This window comes from Oryzias latipes, chromosome 7, assembly GCF_002234675.1.
Source record: "Oryzias latipes chromosome 7, ASM223467v1".
Taxonomy (NCBI): domain Eukaryota; kingdom Metazoa; phylum Chordata; class Actinopteri; order Beloniformes; family Adrianichthyidae; genus Oryzias; species Oryzias latipes.
Genome location: NC_019865.2, coordinates 6,734,412 through 6,750,833, shown reverse-complemented (window position 1 = coordinate 6,750,833; position 16,422 = coordinate 6,734,412). Strand labels below are relative to the sequence as shown.

The following is a 16,422-nucleotide window of genomic DNA, read 5'->3' as shown; positions in this document are numbered from 1 at the left end:
AGGAAATTATTATTAAAATGGGTCAACATATTTTTGCTCCGTACTCTTGACAATAAAAAAAACTTGATTTAAGTATAAAAAAGCTCAAATTGTTTGATTTAGAAAATGCTAATATGACATCTTAATGCATTTCATAAACAGAATAACATTAAGATCCTCAAATAAACCTCTCAGACAATTTTTTTTCCACTTGTCCTGTCCAACAGCTGGGCAAACAGATGAGAACTGAAGGCCTCTTGAGTGAGACATATTTTACTTTAACAACAGGGGTTATGAATGTTCTGACAAACCAGAGGTATGTCTGAATAAACCCCTTTTGTAATCTAGGCCAATCTTTATTCATTTTAATCATATTTGAAAATTTATGTGTTGGACCGGACAGTTTTTAACATTGAACACAGTTGTTTATAAGACCATGACATGGAAATTTATTAAGATGGCCAATCTAGTACTAAGGTTATCTTCTGATTTTGTTCACATTTTGTTCTAAAATTAGTCATATCATTACACTAGTTTTTTGTAAATATACCGTAATAAAACTGTACTATTACTCCTTTCTTTAGGCTGCCAGTGTTTGTAGTGAAAACACATAATTATACGTTTTAGGAGAAGTTACAATATTGGAAAAAAACTCATAGACACTCTCACTCTGTCATGCCAAAGGACACCTTCTTCACTTTGTGCACCACTATTACTTTACCAGCAAAAAAAGACAAAAAGGTTTTTAAACATTACGTGTTTCTTGAACCATAAATGTTTTAGTAGTGCATCTTCTTCAGAAGCAGAAAGAGGTTTTTGACGTGTTCGGCTCGGTAGCGAGGGGACTGGTGCAGTGGCAGCTCAAAGAAGGAGAAGGTGAAGCTTCTAGAAAAGCTAAGGTTGGTGATGGGACGCAGTGGAGGGAGACGGGTCGGGCGGGGAGCCCAACGCTGCGGCAGGACCCGCCTCCTCGTCTGAAGCCCTCTGTGGTCCGCCTGTCCTATACGGGAAAATAAAACCGCAGTAGAAAATGAGGACAGGGGCGTTAGAATCATCTCCTTTTAAGACTTTTTCCACTGACAACTTCAACACATTTGAGCTACAGTCCAGGTGTCATGTCATACAACCAGAATGCAGCAACAATCTGGTTAAAATGTCCAGATTATGCCACTCATTGATTTAGAATTTAAAACGACCCTTGTTTCAAGATAAAACGTCTTACTTTCTGTCTTGCAAGAAAAATAATCTGCTCCAGAAAGTTTATAATCTTAGTTTGAGAAAACAACTTTTAATAATAATAACAATAATGCTGGATTATATTTATCTGCGCTTTTCTAGGCGCACAAAGCGCTTTTAGTGACTAGAAATCTTTCCTTAAAATAAGAATACTTGGTTAGACCATTTTTCTTACCCCGTTGGCAGTTTTTTTTGTGCCCATTTGAGGAAAACTGCCAGTGGAGAAATATTTTTAACTTACTTCTGAGACGCCAATTTTTGCAGTGTAAGGTTAGCCAACTGGGTAGTGCAAACTTTAAACAGCTTGACTTAATCAGCTATTATTCCAAAATCCTTCAAAACTACTGTTGTTGAACCCTTTCTAACAAACAAACAACCTGCACTGCAAAAACTGAATCTTAAGAAACTAAAAGGACCATTGTTTCAAGAAAAAAAAAGTTCTATCTTCTGTCTTGCAAAAAAACAATCTCATCTCATCTCTCAGGTTTTTCAATACCAAAATAATTTTAACTTGAGAAAACATGTCTTATGACTACAGTTTTTTCACAAAAAAAAGAATTCTTGGTATGAGCCATTTTTTCTAACCACGTCGTCAGATTTATTTGTTTATATTTTTGCTTAAGCAAAGAAAATCTGCCAATAAGGGTAGGAATTTTGGACTTATGTTTAAGAGATCTTTTTTTGCAGTTTAGATTCCGTATTGTTTGACAACAATATTTTGTCTCTCGTTTTGGAAAAACAGGTGAAACAGCAGTTTTAATCCACCTGGACAATATTTAAAATAAAACACAAATAGCCTCCAAGACCGATTTTACACTGCAACATACGAAAAAAAAAGAAAAGAAACTCGGCCAATGCATTAAGAAAAATGGTTTTCCCAGGTATTTTTATTTTAAGAAAAGAATTCTAGTCATTAAGACGTGTTTTCCTAAACTAATGTTTTTTTCAACATATACAACTATTTTTATTGAAACAATGGTCTCTAACTTTCTTATGATTCCTTTGTTGCAGCGTAGTCAGACTCTTGACAAAACCGCAGAACTGAAAGGCTTTGCTAAACGACAACGCTGGCAGAACTGAGTAAACAGTCTGGAATAGTTGGCGGGATAATCAGGTAGAGTCCACGGTTGGGTCAAAGCTCATCTTCAAGGCATGGGTTATATTGTTTCCATTCATGGTCACAAATCTGATAGAGTATGCATGTCCTGCTGAGTACCTCATCTAAAGAAGCTACATCACTGTTTAACCTGGAGAATTGTTTATCAGAGCATTTTGTCTGAAGAGATTTTAATGGTCATCCAGTCTGACCACCTAAAGCACCTCAGTGTTTGTTCACACGTCCACACCTCCAGAAGAGTCACGATGAAGTTGCAGAAACCGGAAAACTGTAATGTTTTACTCTGCCTGAACTCTGCTGCCAGACTTGTTTTTTTTTCTTTTCTTTTTTTGGTGGCCCTAAAACTACGCCGTACCGTTATTTCACATTTCTCTTTTTTTTTCTGAAATACTTTAAAGATCACTATAGAGACTGTCAGGTGGTGTAGGACCCAAAACTGCAGGAGACCAGACTGGGTGACTGAAACCTAGACATACAGACAGAGAAGATGACCTTAAATAGACTGAGGGTATTAACTGAAATGAAGACAGCTGGGAATCATGACAAACCTGAAACTAGTGTGACTGAGGGACAAGTCAAAACACAACACTACCAAAAAACCATAACTGACAAAAACCGAACCAAAGTTCACATTCCTCACAGAGACAACTCTGATAGTGATTTTAAGGATTATGAAACTCTGTGGAGACTATTTGTAGATTACCATTATCATCATAAAACAAATGTAATATGTTTTGATTGTTTACGGAATGGGATTCAACGGGAAATGTCCAAACTTTTTTTTTGCCTTAGGCTGTAGTGTTTTTTTTTCAAAATATTGTAGCGGCTGCTCTGTCGCGTAGGTCAGGATGGAGCAAAACTCAATTATTCTGACTAGCGTGTCTCACACACTGCACGACCCTGTGTAGCTGCAGGTTCAGGAGGCTCAAAGTCCAAAGTCCTCAGCAGAACCATTTAATAGGCCTTTCCAGCATTATTAACAGAACAGAATAATATTGCAAAGGTCTTCCCTGGAAATAACCAAATCACTCAGGGTTTAACAACACAAACAGAAATAACCCTGACAACCAAAATGCACTCCTAGCATGGGCAACATCACTACACTACTTTGATCATTTCTTTTCTTTAAAATGTTTTAAACCCTTTTTAGTTTAGGGCAAGGGTTTTACATAGTGTGAGGACACTTTATCAGGGACTACAGACTCTGATTATAGACATTTAGGATATTTAACCAGGTTTTAAGTTGTTTTAACTGGTTATTGCTTTACACCAAGATTTTCTAAAAATCAGCAAAGTCGAGGGTTTTATCTCGATAGAGTGAGGTGGAAAAGGATGATTCGCTGTGGCGACCCCTGATGGGAAAAGCCGAAAGAGAAAGAAGAAGAAGGAGCTAAATATTTTTGCCCCATACACTTAACAATATAAAAACTAAAAAAAATAAAGTAAAAAGCTGTCATTTTTGGTTCACTTTTAATTTTGCTATTTTAAAGTTCAATAAATGTTAATTAGTTAGACATTCATTGTCATTATTTTTTTTTATCACATTGTAGATTTATGTTCTAAGACTAAGTGCTAGTTTAAAATTTTGTGAAGATTTATAAAAATGGGCTACCTTGTACTAAGATCGTACTGTCGTTTTGTTCACATTTTCTCCCAAAATGAGTCATTTCCACTAATTACATGTGCTTTTATCACTGTGATCAAAATGAACTATAGTTAGTTACATAAAAACTAAAAAATACAACCAAGTTGCTTATACTGGCAAAAGATACCTATTTGTCTATATAACAATGTATTTGAAGTAATTCTGTCTACCAGTTAGCTTTTTTTTGGTTAATTTTTAATGGTTTGAAATCATTAATTTTGAAATCTTATTATTTCTTTTTAAGTAAAAATGATTTGCTGCATGGACAGATAATTTAACACTTTCCACTCATTTTCTTCTTTAGTGCTCTTTTTCTAGTTTTAGACTAACTCTTTTTGCAGTAAGTGACTGAAGACAGAAAGAAAAAGTCTAGGACGCAAATGTCAAAAGGCCCTGATATTTGTTGGATTTTTACTAAATTTACTAAATTTTACTAAATCAATTTACTATTATTTCAATTAAAAAATTGTACAAAAGTAGCATTTTTTGTCTCTCTAATGTTCTGCTTTCTCATTTGGTTTTTGAGTGTAGTACCTGAGCTGCTCAGAGGAAGCTCCAGCGGTGGGGATGGAGTTTCAGAGTAAAAGCTTGAGCTTTCTTCATCCTGCTCTGGTTTCCTACGATGAGCAGTTGGTGACGTTGGCTGGGGAGCAAGAGAGGGTGGATGTGGTGGAGGAGGTTTTGGAGGAAGGACTGGTGGAATCAAAGTAAAAGAGGACTCAGAAAGAGCCAGGCCTCCCCACGGCGTCATCGTGGCGTCCGAGACGAGGATGGAAGATGGAGCTGGGTGAGGGTGAGAAGAAGAGGAGGAGGGCAACTGCTGCCGGTTTAGTCTTCTGCGGTTGGCTGGATGGGGGCGCTGGGGGGTCTGAGATGAAAAGGCCGTCTTTGCTGTATTATTTTTAAGAGGAAAGGTAAATAAAACTAATAAATTCGTAGACTGCCATCAAACAGATTTTACAAAATAATAATGAACCATCATCCTTCTGACTGTCAGCCATGCAAATTTGTCCTCTGTAGAGGACATTTCTAAACTTAAATATCTCCACACCAGTGCAGATTTAACTCCTTTTGGTGTCTATTGAGGACATTTGGGGCTTTTCTGTGATAACAAATATGAAGGGGTGGAGCTCTGGGAATTATAGTTCTTGTCTCATAAAATAAAAAAACTGATTGGACAATTTTTTTTATCATCTGGTAGTCAGGAAAATACAACTAGCCATAACCTTATCTAAGATAGATTAATTATAAAATCCATATGTTTTGAAACAATAAAAACAACTACACTATACTTAACTCAAATTCAGAAGTGCCCAAAAAATCCAAAAATAAGAAAACCACCAAATATCTTTACAGATTTAAATGATTTTTAAATACCCTTGAGTATTTATTGGGATAAGTAAAATGTTTAAACCCCCCAAAAAAGATGGAGATAACAATGTTTACAATGATGTATATAATGAACAACCTTCTTTTAAAACATGTATTAAAATGAAATATATTCAATTTTTTTTTTTTTTTTAAATCTAGTTCAAACCTGTCAATGTCTTCTAAACAGGTAAAATATCTTTTGGTTCAAAAAAGCTAAAATCTTGATTTACAGAAACTCAAAGTGTCCATATTATGTTAAATATTTTTTATGTTTACTGTTTTAATTACCTTAATTTAAAAAAGTATTAACCCCTTGATGCCTACATTTATTTCCAGCTAAGAAGAAAAAAATCGCTAAAGTTTTTGCTTTGCTTAGATGTTAACTGAAGGCAAGTTTGAACCAGATGTGGTTTGATGCATATTTGTATCAATAGGCGTAAAGGGGTAAGGCTGACATTTCATATCCAGAAGGCAGATTACCTTTTTTTTTGCTTTGAGATGAAGTGATGAAGGGCAGCCGCTCACCAGGCATCCTTCAGTCTGAGGGCTGGAGCACAGATATCACTTGATCTAGGTTAGCTGGACTATAACTGTTCTCATGTAGCAGGTCAAAAGCTCATTAGTACTTCTGGTTTTTTTTGTTGCCTTTTTCTAAGATATTTGTGATTCCCCTCAGTTATTTTTCTTTTTTGAAAGCTAAATATTCTTGTAACCTTGGGATGGGACACATTAACACTAATGTGTGTACATTATTTCTCTTTTTAAGAGATAAACACTTTATTTTGTCTTTAATGTTATAGTACGTTTTGATATTTTGCTATAAATAATAAAAATAATAACTTAAAACCAAATTCAGTTGGATTTCAAGAGCAGAATCTTTCCATTTCTTTCTTTTAGTCAAGCATGATTTAAAATGAGCTAACACAGAACAATTGACATATGGGTTTTGTTGTGAAACTGACCTAAGACCTACTCCCTCTATAGTTAATTCCTCAAAATCAAACATTTTGAGAATATAAAAGATAAAAAAAAAGAAAAAGTGCATTTTTTTCAATCACAACTTTTAGAAAAACAAATGTTTCAATTTAATCATTGTACCTGTGCAGCAGCTGCTTCCTCTGACGGTGTCCTTCCTCACTACATTTACCCTTTTTTCCTTTAAGCTCAATTACTTACACTTGACATCCCCACCTCCTTATTTCCAGTCTTTAGTTTCCTATTTAAGGATCTGAGGAGCTCTTTTCCACTTTGTTTTCACATTCATCCTTCTGAGACTCTTTCTCCTTCTCTTCTTTCATGCGAGTGGCCGATGGTGACAAATAGTAATATGAGATGATACTGAAGTATTCAACTATTAATGAACCCTCTCAGTCAGCCCCTTCATGGGCACAGGCACACTTAAAAGCATAAACAGTCAACTTTGATGCTTAAAGATATATCTATAAATAACAATGATCAGCAGATTTTATATAAAATTACATTGTAGCCACTCAAATTTCTAATAGGTAAGAAAGTTTTTTTTTTTTAACTTGTCCTGTCAACAGCTAAGCAAACAGATGAGAGCTGAAAGCCTTTTGTGTTGGACATATTTTACTTTTACAACAAGGGTTGTGAATCTTATGATACACCAGGTGTATATTCAAATAAACCCCTTTTGTAATTTCAGCTAAACTAAACATTCATGTTAATTATTTTTGTAAATATTTTTTGTTGGACCGGACGGACTTCTGGATATGAAATGAAAAGAAAAGGAGGAAAGAAGGAAAGAAGAGAGAGGGATGACGGATAACGGGGGGGGGGGGGGGGGTGTAGAGGGGTGATTATAGTAGCGAGGGTAAGATCATGATGCGTCAGAAAGCAACAAGTTGCTGGAGCTTTATAATCATAACTGACAGGTTAAGATGCATGAAACGCACACTCGCTCAAACCTTACAAACACACCTGTTGGCTCCAAAGGTGTTCACACACAAACAAGTCTACATGGACATACTACCACTATCATTCATACACGCTAAGTCATCCAAAACATGTGAAACATTTCATTCAGTCACACAAACTGTTTGTGCAAAGGTGAGATAGCACCTGTGCTCGAGTGAGTGTTTGTGTTCTTCTGGGGTGGATGATGGAATGTAAAAAAGAGGGAGAGAACCCAGTCGCCCCCCACCAAGGCCACCGCCGCAGCAGGAGCGGTAGCCGGGACCCCCCAACGCCCGTACAGTCCAGCAGATGGAGAAAGACCGCCTGCCGGGCAACCACACCCACCCGGCCAGGACCAGAACCCACAGGGACAGGGATATGGACGACCCCTGGCTCAGATGTGATATGATCCCCAGCTCCTGGTCTTGCCAGAGAGCTCAGGGATCCCTCTCCCCGTGTGGAGAGAGGACCGCCGGGCCCAGGTAGCCAGCACCCCAGGGACAGGGCCCCCGTGACAGAGGGCCCTGATTCCCTCCGCCAGAGATGGGGCGGGGGACAGAAAATTAGAAGTCCCTCTTCCTTGTGTGATGTTTGTGTGTTAGTGAGCGTGCTTTTTATTTTTCAGAAACAGAACACGAGCGCTTTTTTGTGTACATGAGAAGGAATCAAGTGGAACAGTGAGGTTACAGGGATCAGAGCTGAAGAAGGTGGAGGACTTTAAGTTTTTATAGTCCAGAACAAGTTGCATGTGTGAGAAGGTTGGGTAAAGGAAGGTTTCAGCTGTGATAAAGGAATGTCAGCAAGAATGAAAGGAAAGGTGTAGAAGACTGTGGTGTGAGCAGCCATGCTGTGGTTTTAGAGGCAGAGCTGAAGATGGTGAGGATCTCTTTGAGAGTGAAGAGGATGGAAAGGATCCAAAAAAATGCATGAGAGTAACAGCTTACGGTAGATGTTATGGAGATAAATGCAGGGAAGCAGATTGAGATGGACCGTGATGATGAAGGTAAAGGGATGCTGAGGTTACCAGAGGAGGTTCATGGATGTAGATGAGGAGGACACGAGGGAGGTTGGTGTGAGTGAGGAGGATGCAGAGGAAAAGAAGTGGGGGATTCGCTGTGGCGGCCTTCCAAAGGCAAAGAAGAGCAAAGTCATGAAAGTTTACAGATTGAGACACTTTATTCAAATTAATTTTTATAAAAAACATATAGTCCAATTATGTTGGCTGTTTTTGAAGAGTCACTTTGATGCTGCGGTTACTCTTATCCCGGTTCTCTCTCCATCCATCCATCGCTAAACTTCTCACCTGCAGGAGCTGAAGTCCTTGCCCGCAGACCAGCACCCATCCCTCTTTGATGATCCCTGTTTGGCTCTCAGGGGAAACCTTCAAGCACCGTTTAGTGTTTGTTCCATTAACCGTTTCACCTGAGCTGTCAGTCAGAGTTTTTAATCTTGAGTGATGTGTCGAGGGCTCTTCCTTGTCAACAGCATTCTTGCAAACTGGGTTGATTGTCTCCTTCACTGCTACAGCAGGTTGTCCAAGTTCCTGTTCGCCAGCTGCTTCCTCACCGTCGCTAATCCACCCACCCTCAGTTCTCTCCGTCTTTGTCTCCGGCTGCATCTGGCCCTCTTCTTTTCTACTAAGTGCATTTACAAGCTCAGACTCGGATCCCGTCGCACTAATTGCATCTTCTTTCTCCCCCTCCCACACTGCCATGGCTGCAGCATCTGCAACGTGGGAGCACAGCGCCCCACTGTGGCTGATACCGACATCGCTGACCTTCCAAAGGCAAACCCTCTGATCTGAGGAAGTGGAAACCAGCAGGCCTGTCCTCAAAAGCTTCAGGGAGGTCAGAGGAGCGGCGTGAGCCAGTGGGATCCGGCGTTGAGTCAGGAGATGAAGCTGAAGCTGGTTGTGGTCTATTTGGAGTTCTTCTACTGAGCTTTGGCAATGAGAAATCTCAGAAAACACTCTGCTGCCCCCAGCCTTCCCATTTCCTGGGAACTGCACCCTAATTGTGGACACTGTCAGCTGTCCATCATCCCCTCCACTAGCAACAGTTACCTGGCAACTGCCTCCTTCTTTTCCCAGTTTCTCCACCCAAACAACCAATGAGTTGACGCCACTCTGGTGGGCGGGAATATCGAGGCAGGGAGCTGGTGGATTTGTAGCACCACTTGAAATATCAGTTGATAGAACTCCAGTTAAATGCCAAACAGCAATTTTCCCATCTGTGGCGGCACTGAACAGCAGTTTGTACCTGTGAGAGAAGATTGGCGTGACAAAGAGAAACTCTGTACGCATTTGTTATCAACTGTCATACAGACTTCAAACATCAGTACTTTGATATAAACAATACATTCAACAATTTACCATTAGAATTAATGCAATGTTTTCTTCTTAAGTCATTGAAAAAATAAAAAAGCTCAAGTTTTGAACGATGTAAAACCAGATATTGTTACAAAAGATTTATAAACACTTTATTCATTAGAATTGTTGATGATGAAAAACTGTTATTTTCAGCTACCAGTAGGAAAAAAGCAAACAAAAAAGGTTCATCCTTTGTCAAATGTTTCTAATAAAAAAACTGTTAACTTATATCTAATCAATATTTTATTCAAACATTTTAATCCACTAAACAAGGGAAAACATCTGGTTTGACGATTTGTTTCAGTATTTTATTCCCAAAATAGTTTTTTTTTATTTGTATTTTCAAACTATTTTCAAACTCAAAACTTTACAACTCATAAAAAAATAAAATACAAAACAGAGACAAAACTCACAAACGGTTGAATAAACATCATCATCAACAACATCAACAACTTCATCGTGAATTCTTCATTGTCTTTTTTGATTCATAACAGCTAAAAGAGTTTTATTGCCATGATATTTTGTGTTCACACCTGAAGCCCAAACACAAGAATCCCACAGAGGACTAAAAGAACCAGCACTAATTTTAATCTCTTCACTTTACATTTCATTCATTCTGTGGAAGAAAAAAAAAACCTTCCTAGGTATTGGAGTCATTTAATAATGAATCAATAATTTTCACAACTCACTACCACTTAATAACTAACTTTGCTATGTAAATGGAAACAGTAGCTTTTTCTATAATAATTACCCATTGAGTCATAGAATTAATTATAAAAAACAAAAACAAAATACAAGGTTGTATAAAATTGTAAAAGCTTCCACTCACCTGTCATTTTTGACAGCTTCCAGGCTGCAGGTGGCGACACTGAGCACACAGCGCTGGTGATGACACGTCTCCCACAGCAGCTCAATATGATTCTTTGACTCAGTTACTGAAAACAATCTGCAAAAGCACACAAGAGTAAATCTCAAATATATTTTAACTTTTTAAATTGCAATATACGTTTCCAGTCCTGCACTATTCTGTGCCTCCAAACTCAACTTTATGTAAATCTAAACATTCTCATCAATTTCTCCTGATGGAAAAACACAGACACCTTAAGAAAGGACAAATACATTTGACTACTAAAAAGAAAACAAAAGGAAACCAACCTGACGGCTCCGTCGCTGCAGGCCAGAGCCAGGAGGACGCGGTCGCAGCTTTCCTCCACCACTGCTATGGAAACGTACCTGAAACGACAAACACGAGCTGGAAGACCTGATCAAAAAAAAAAAACACAACTAAGGACTAAAAGGAGAAAGAAAACAAAATCTTCAAGTAAAACAGTGACACTGATGGAATTGTTTCATACTAAAGGATTCATTCAGTTGAATCCCTGATTACGGTGGCCCTGACGTGCAAATGACTCAACGCAAAAACATATTAAAGATTAAAAAGCAAAACAGAAAATAATAATAAAAAAAACAACAACTTTTTACAAATCTAAACAAAATTCAAAAAAACAAAACATAAAAAAAAAATCTGTTTACGCACTCTCCCATTAGCTTACCCCCCTCAACCCAACATTAGCAGTGCAACAAAAATGACGAGCAATCTTGGAGCCAGATGCCGGCTCAGACGAGGGAAACGACGACAAACATGAATCTAGTCATCTGGATGCATCAGAATGGAGCAGAGAGCTTGAGGCTCTCCCAGCGTATTTTTTACATCACAAAAAAGTTATTTTTCAAATGGCAGTTTATTAATCTGCTCCTGATTCATAATGATTTTAATAAATATTTTTCTTCATATAGGTCCTCCATCCTCAACAAAATGCCACAACAACATGCTAAACGCACCAAAAACAGGATTTTAAAGCAAAGAACTGTTCATACAGCTGCCGCTCTCTTCTTAATGACATGTTACGCGTCAGTTTAAATGATCTTAGTTTCATTCCAGTGAAGAAAATTGTTCCTCTAATTAGCCTTAAAAATGAGTTTCTTTAAAGCAGGGAGATGATGCAGAATCTTAAAGTCAACATCAGCCTCAGGCCTTTTTACATAAACATACATTTGATGAACACTTGCCTTGTTTCTGGGTCCATTTTCACCGTCTTCCACCGATTTCTCCTTCTTTCCCACTGTTCATCCAGCCTGTGTCCTCCCACCTGGATCACCTGGCAGGAAGGAGTCAGCGTCTGCCTGTTCCAGCCAATCGACAGCCGGTAACTCTGTATTTGAGCGCGACCGCCGGCCGACACCAGCAGCGTGGAGAGGGGCTGGCTTTCGCTCTCGCAGTGCGGACGTCTGACTGCTGTCACTGCGCGGACGCCAGAGATGTGGTCTGTGATGACCGAGAGGACTCTGACGGCGCCGGACGGAGGATGCAACGCCAGGACAGCTAAGCTAGTGTCCTCTCCTCCCGTCACAATGATTTCCCAAAAGCTTTCTTTTCTTTCATGGTCTCCTCCCTCATTTCCGGTGTTATTTGTTGCACACTTTGTTTGCGTGACATGTCCAACCCCCACTATCCTCCCCACCCTGCACACACACCAAATTCCTTTCCCATGGACCCCTTCCCTTAAATCCCTCGGTCCTGTCCGCCCCGCTTTTGCCCCCAGCAGCTTTCCAGGGGGCTGTGAGGTGAGGACTGCCCCCTGTTTGATGAAGACCAGAGCTCCATATCCGGGCCACATACCCGTGTGTGACAGCCACAGCGCCCAAGAGCGATGGCCCCCACCGCAAGGCACCGTGAACAGCCTCTCCCGCCGCAAAGGATCCCAAACCACAAAGTGAGCAGCGTGGAAGCCTGCGATAACAAATCTGGCTTCTTTCCCTACATTTTGTTTTTCATGCAACACCTCTTCAAAAACAGACTTATCTTCTGTCAAACTCGCCTCCTTTGGATTCTCCTCTTCATTCTGTTCTTCCTCCTCTAAACAATCTGCAGATTCAAGAATTAAAACTCTCTCCAGCCACTCCATACCCTTGCAGGCCCGCTGGACTCGGAGCACGTCCAGCACGAGCCTTTCTTCCTTTTCTGCAGCTTTTTCTCGACTCTCTTCAGGTTTTTCCTCAGATGCTTGATGCACTCGGAAAATCCTCACACAGCCATCTTTGCCGGTGCTGTAGAACAATCCTTGGTACTCACAAACTGAAGTGACACCGTGCTTTCCATGCACCCCAAACCGACTGCTGACTGGCTGCAGAGGTGGATCGAGCATCTCTTTGCTTTCCTCCTCCTCTCTGCTCTGCCCACCAACGCTTGATTCCCGTTCAGTCGGGAAACCTCCATTGAATCGCGTAGTTTCTTGATACAAAAGTAAAGATCCTCTTCTGTCTCCGCACACCCAGAGAACCTTCTCCAAAGTGGCGTGGAAGCGAACAGCAGCTGTGAGCCAGCGTTTGGCACATTGAGGAAGGAGGAATGGTGGAAGACGCCATGCGCTTAGAACGACGGAGCAGCTTTCGCTTGTTTTTATCTCTACACACCACCGGTAAACCAGTCCGTCTGCGCCTGAGGCAAGCAAGTACACCCGGTCCTTTTCCTTCTGAAAATGAAGACTTTGGATCTTCCCTGATCCGCCGTGAAGACGAACACCAGACCGAGGATGAGAAGTAGGAAAGACCTCCAAAGACCCGCTGATGTTTCCCACAGCGCATAAACTAACCGCAGCAGTTGAGTCTTGAGTCATGCAGACGGTAACAGTTTCCATCACACAGTAGGATTGAAACTCAGCGGTTCCTTGCCATATAGTTTCCCATGTTCCATCAATATAAAGACAAACTGATCCTCTATCAGTGCAAACCACAAACTGGCTCCAGCTGGGATTCTCACCCCCACCTACCCTGCAAACTATCTTGGGAAGTCCAAGCTGCGGGAACTTTAGGTCCGTCAGCTCTGTTGTTGCTTCCGCGCTCTCCTCCTGACCGCTCTCCACTTTCCACAACCTCACCCCTCCATCTGCCCCTCCTGTAGCTACCCATCTCCTGTTATCCATCATCTCCTGACTGACTGCCAATGCCCGAACACCCCCTGCCCGGTGTCCCTTCAGTGTGCGCATCACCTTACCGCCTTCTTTCCAGTCCCACACCAAACAGGCCCCGTCCTCCCCGGCACTGAACACTCTCCCTGGTGAGAGGCGCACCAAAAACACCCGGGCCTGGTGACCATACAGGACTCTTAAACAGGTTGGGTTCACGTCTCCACACTTCCCTCCAGGGCCACCTAGAGCCCCGACCCCCCACAGGCGAACGCTGCGGTCATCTGAGGCAGAAGCTAGAAACCCCTCCTCCTGAAGGTAAGCGACACTGAAGATGACACCAGTGTGGCCCAACAGACGCCGCTCAACCGGAGCTTTGTCTCCTGAATCCCAATGTTCATCCTTTTTCTCTGTTTTCCAGATGATCAGCTGGTTGAAAACAGTTCCTCCAACTAAAACGGAGTCAGCCCAGGACTCGTGGACCAAAAGAAGGGCAGAATACAACAAACAACCTTCCAGACAGAAGCGCTGAACCAGTGCATGTCCTGCAGCGACGTCCACTAGGAGAGCACCGTTGTGAGCTACAGCCACACAGAGCAGCGATGGATTGTTCCCAGAAAGCCAGCGGGCATCCAGAACCCAGTCCTGTAACTCTAAATGGGGACCCAGGATCTCAAAGTGCATATTCTCCACATTCTGAATGTCCACGTGAAGCCGTACCACCCTCAAAGCTTTGCCTCCAAATACTGCAAAGTCATGGAATGAGGGCTCTGGTGTGGAGGCTAGTCCTGCGAATTAACAAAGCAGAGATAGATGGGTTACTTGTACATATAAATACATCTAAATCTCCAAAAATGAAAGCTATGAATCAGGGCAGCACGATATGCGGAAAATTACGGAAAGCGATATTGGTGATCAATATTGCGATGATGATTTAACTTGAGGTACAAGAACAAATAGCAAAACAACCAAAGTGAAATTGTTGTTGCAGTTTTTTTTAAAAATTATCCTTAAAATGATCACATAGGAGGCAAACATTAAAACATAAAAGGGCTCCATCCGATCAGTCAACAATATCGAGGGGTCCATCTGATTGGTCAAATAAATAAATGGATTTGTTTGATTTTGTTAAATACTTCAAGCTGCCATAAAATTGTTTTAGATCATTTATGGTAACTATTTATTGCAGTTTTTGCCGCCTTTTGCGATATGCACATTGCACAGCTTGATATCGCGATAACGATAGATTTGGGATTTATTGTGCAGGCCTAGTCAGAAAGTTGTTTGTGAATGAATAAATTCCAGAAGTCTAAATGAAGAAACACAATATTTGCACTTTCTCTGCTTTAATACCTTGTTCCGAAGCAGAGCTGTGAGCTGAAAGCAAAGACTGATTTCTGGGGCGTATCCCATGGATCCGCTGGTGCTGGAGGACATTCAGTGAGGTGAAGGCTTTCAGACTTTGGTGAAGACTGTATGCTGACAGGACTGGACCCTCACCTGTTATAAAGGAAAGTGCAAAGTCATTCAAAGTCGTTCATAATGTTTTAAAGGACATTAAAAAAAAGTCGTTTTTTTTTTTTTTTTTTACAACTGGCGCCACGGCAGGCTGTCTGTCATCACAGCTCTGTGTTAGGCTACTTGTTTTTGTTTTTTGCTTTTGTTATTCTCTCAATACATGCCTGATGCTCATTTGTGGACTGCTTGTCACCATTTTCTGGGTCTGGGGCGGTCTACTCTGCAGGTGCATCATTTACCATTTGCCATTTGTCACTTGGCAACAACAAAACGCCGCCAGAGAGGTGACGGGGTATCACACGACAGGCTGGGTCCTTCAGAGTTTGGAGGAGTTTGTTATGATGGCAGTGTAGCTGCTGCTGCTGCTGCTGCTGGGGGAGTGGATGCACAGATCCACCTCAATGTACCTTTCTGGACACTGAGTATTATTATTTATTGACAAAATAATTGAAAAAAAAACAAAAAAAAACAATTCAGCACCACATCTTTGACATCTAGAAAATAAAAATAAAAATGACAAAGCAGAATGAACTTTGGGGTGAATAAGTTCTTTTCACATCGCATTTATTATATCAGCATTAAGTATAAAAAGAACGAAGTGATAAACTTTGTTCATTGCTGCTTACCTGTTAAAAGAAACTTGTCTTGAAAGAACTCCAGGCTTGTGATTGGAGCTACGAGAGCCAAAGTTTCCATCTTTTTATTTCATGTAAACCATTTTAAACAGAAAATATATTTGAGGAATAAATAGATTTATAAACTAAAGGAAAATTAAAACTCCAATGAGCGTTCACGGTGAGGCTAGCAAACAAGCTAACATAGTGAGCTCTTCTCGAGCTATTTAGTGTTGCAACGGCAACAAAAATCCGATTTTCTGCTCGTAGGACAATAGTAATTCAATATTACTTCATACTTTTAATATCCAAATATGTTGAGAAGCTTCTCATAAAATATACACTGAAAACTACTTGATAAAACCAAAGAGTAGTTTCGTTGTCATGCGTTCAGGCTCATGTTGTCTGTTCTGACCAATCACGCTTGAGTAACGCACCAACTGAAAGCTGACTGGCTGCTGAAAAGCAGGCTTGTGTTCATTGGTAAAACGTAGCCACGTGACCATCGTTCTTGTGGCTGTGTTGCATTCAATTTATCACGTAATAAATTCTTGAATGTGTTCGAGAACAATTATTACAACATGCCCGTTATTTTTGATACTACCTAAAATAAAACATGCATTTGGAAATTATTCTAATTTAATAGATGTACTGTGCGCCCAACGATTTTATATACATTTTATTTTTTTTCA

General features: G+C 40.4%; 1 protein-coding gene across 4 annotated transcripts; it reads right to left on the bottom strand.

Moving 5' to 3' along the window:
• Positions 1 to 281: 281 nt before the first annotated feature.
• On the bottom strand, positions 282 to 16,153 carry wdr6 (WD repeat domain 6). Of its 4 annotated transcripts, XR_908976.3 has the most exons (9): positions 15,743 to 16,153; positions 14,952 to 15,098; positions 11,704 to 14,386; positions 10,789 to 10,866; positions 10,463 to 10,579; positions 8,569 to 9,523; positions 5,829 to 5,895; positions 4,512 to 4,868; positions 282 to 979 (listed from the first exon to the last, which is right to left on the bottom strand). XR_908976.3 is itself a non-coding variant. In XM_020704491.2 (7 exons), the coding sequence occupies exons 1-7, from the start codon at positions 15,810 to 15,812 to the stop codon at positions 5,884 to 5,886; spliced, it is 4,062 nt and encodes a 1,353-aa protein (XP_020560150.1). In that variant the 5' UTR covers positions 15,813 to 16,153; the 3' UTR covers positions 5,513 to 5,883. The 4 variants fall into 4 exon arrangements, 2 of the variants coding, with proteins under 2 accessions (XP_020560150.1, XP_023812204.1); XR_002873513.1 differs by lacking the exon at positions 5,829 to 5,895; XM_020704491.2 differs by lacking the exons at positions 282 to 979; positions 4,512 to 4,868 and having other exon boundaries at positions 5,513 to 5,895.
• Between the last annotated feature and the right edge of the window lie 269 nt (positions 16,154 to 16,422).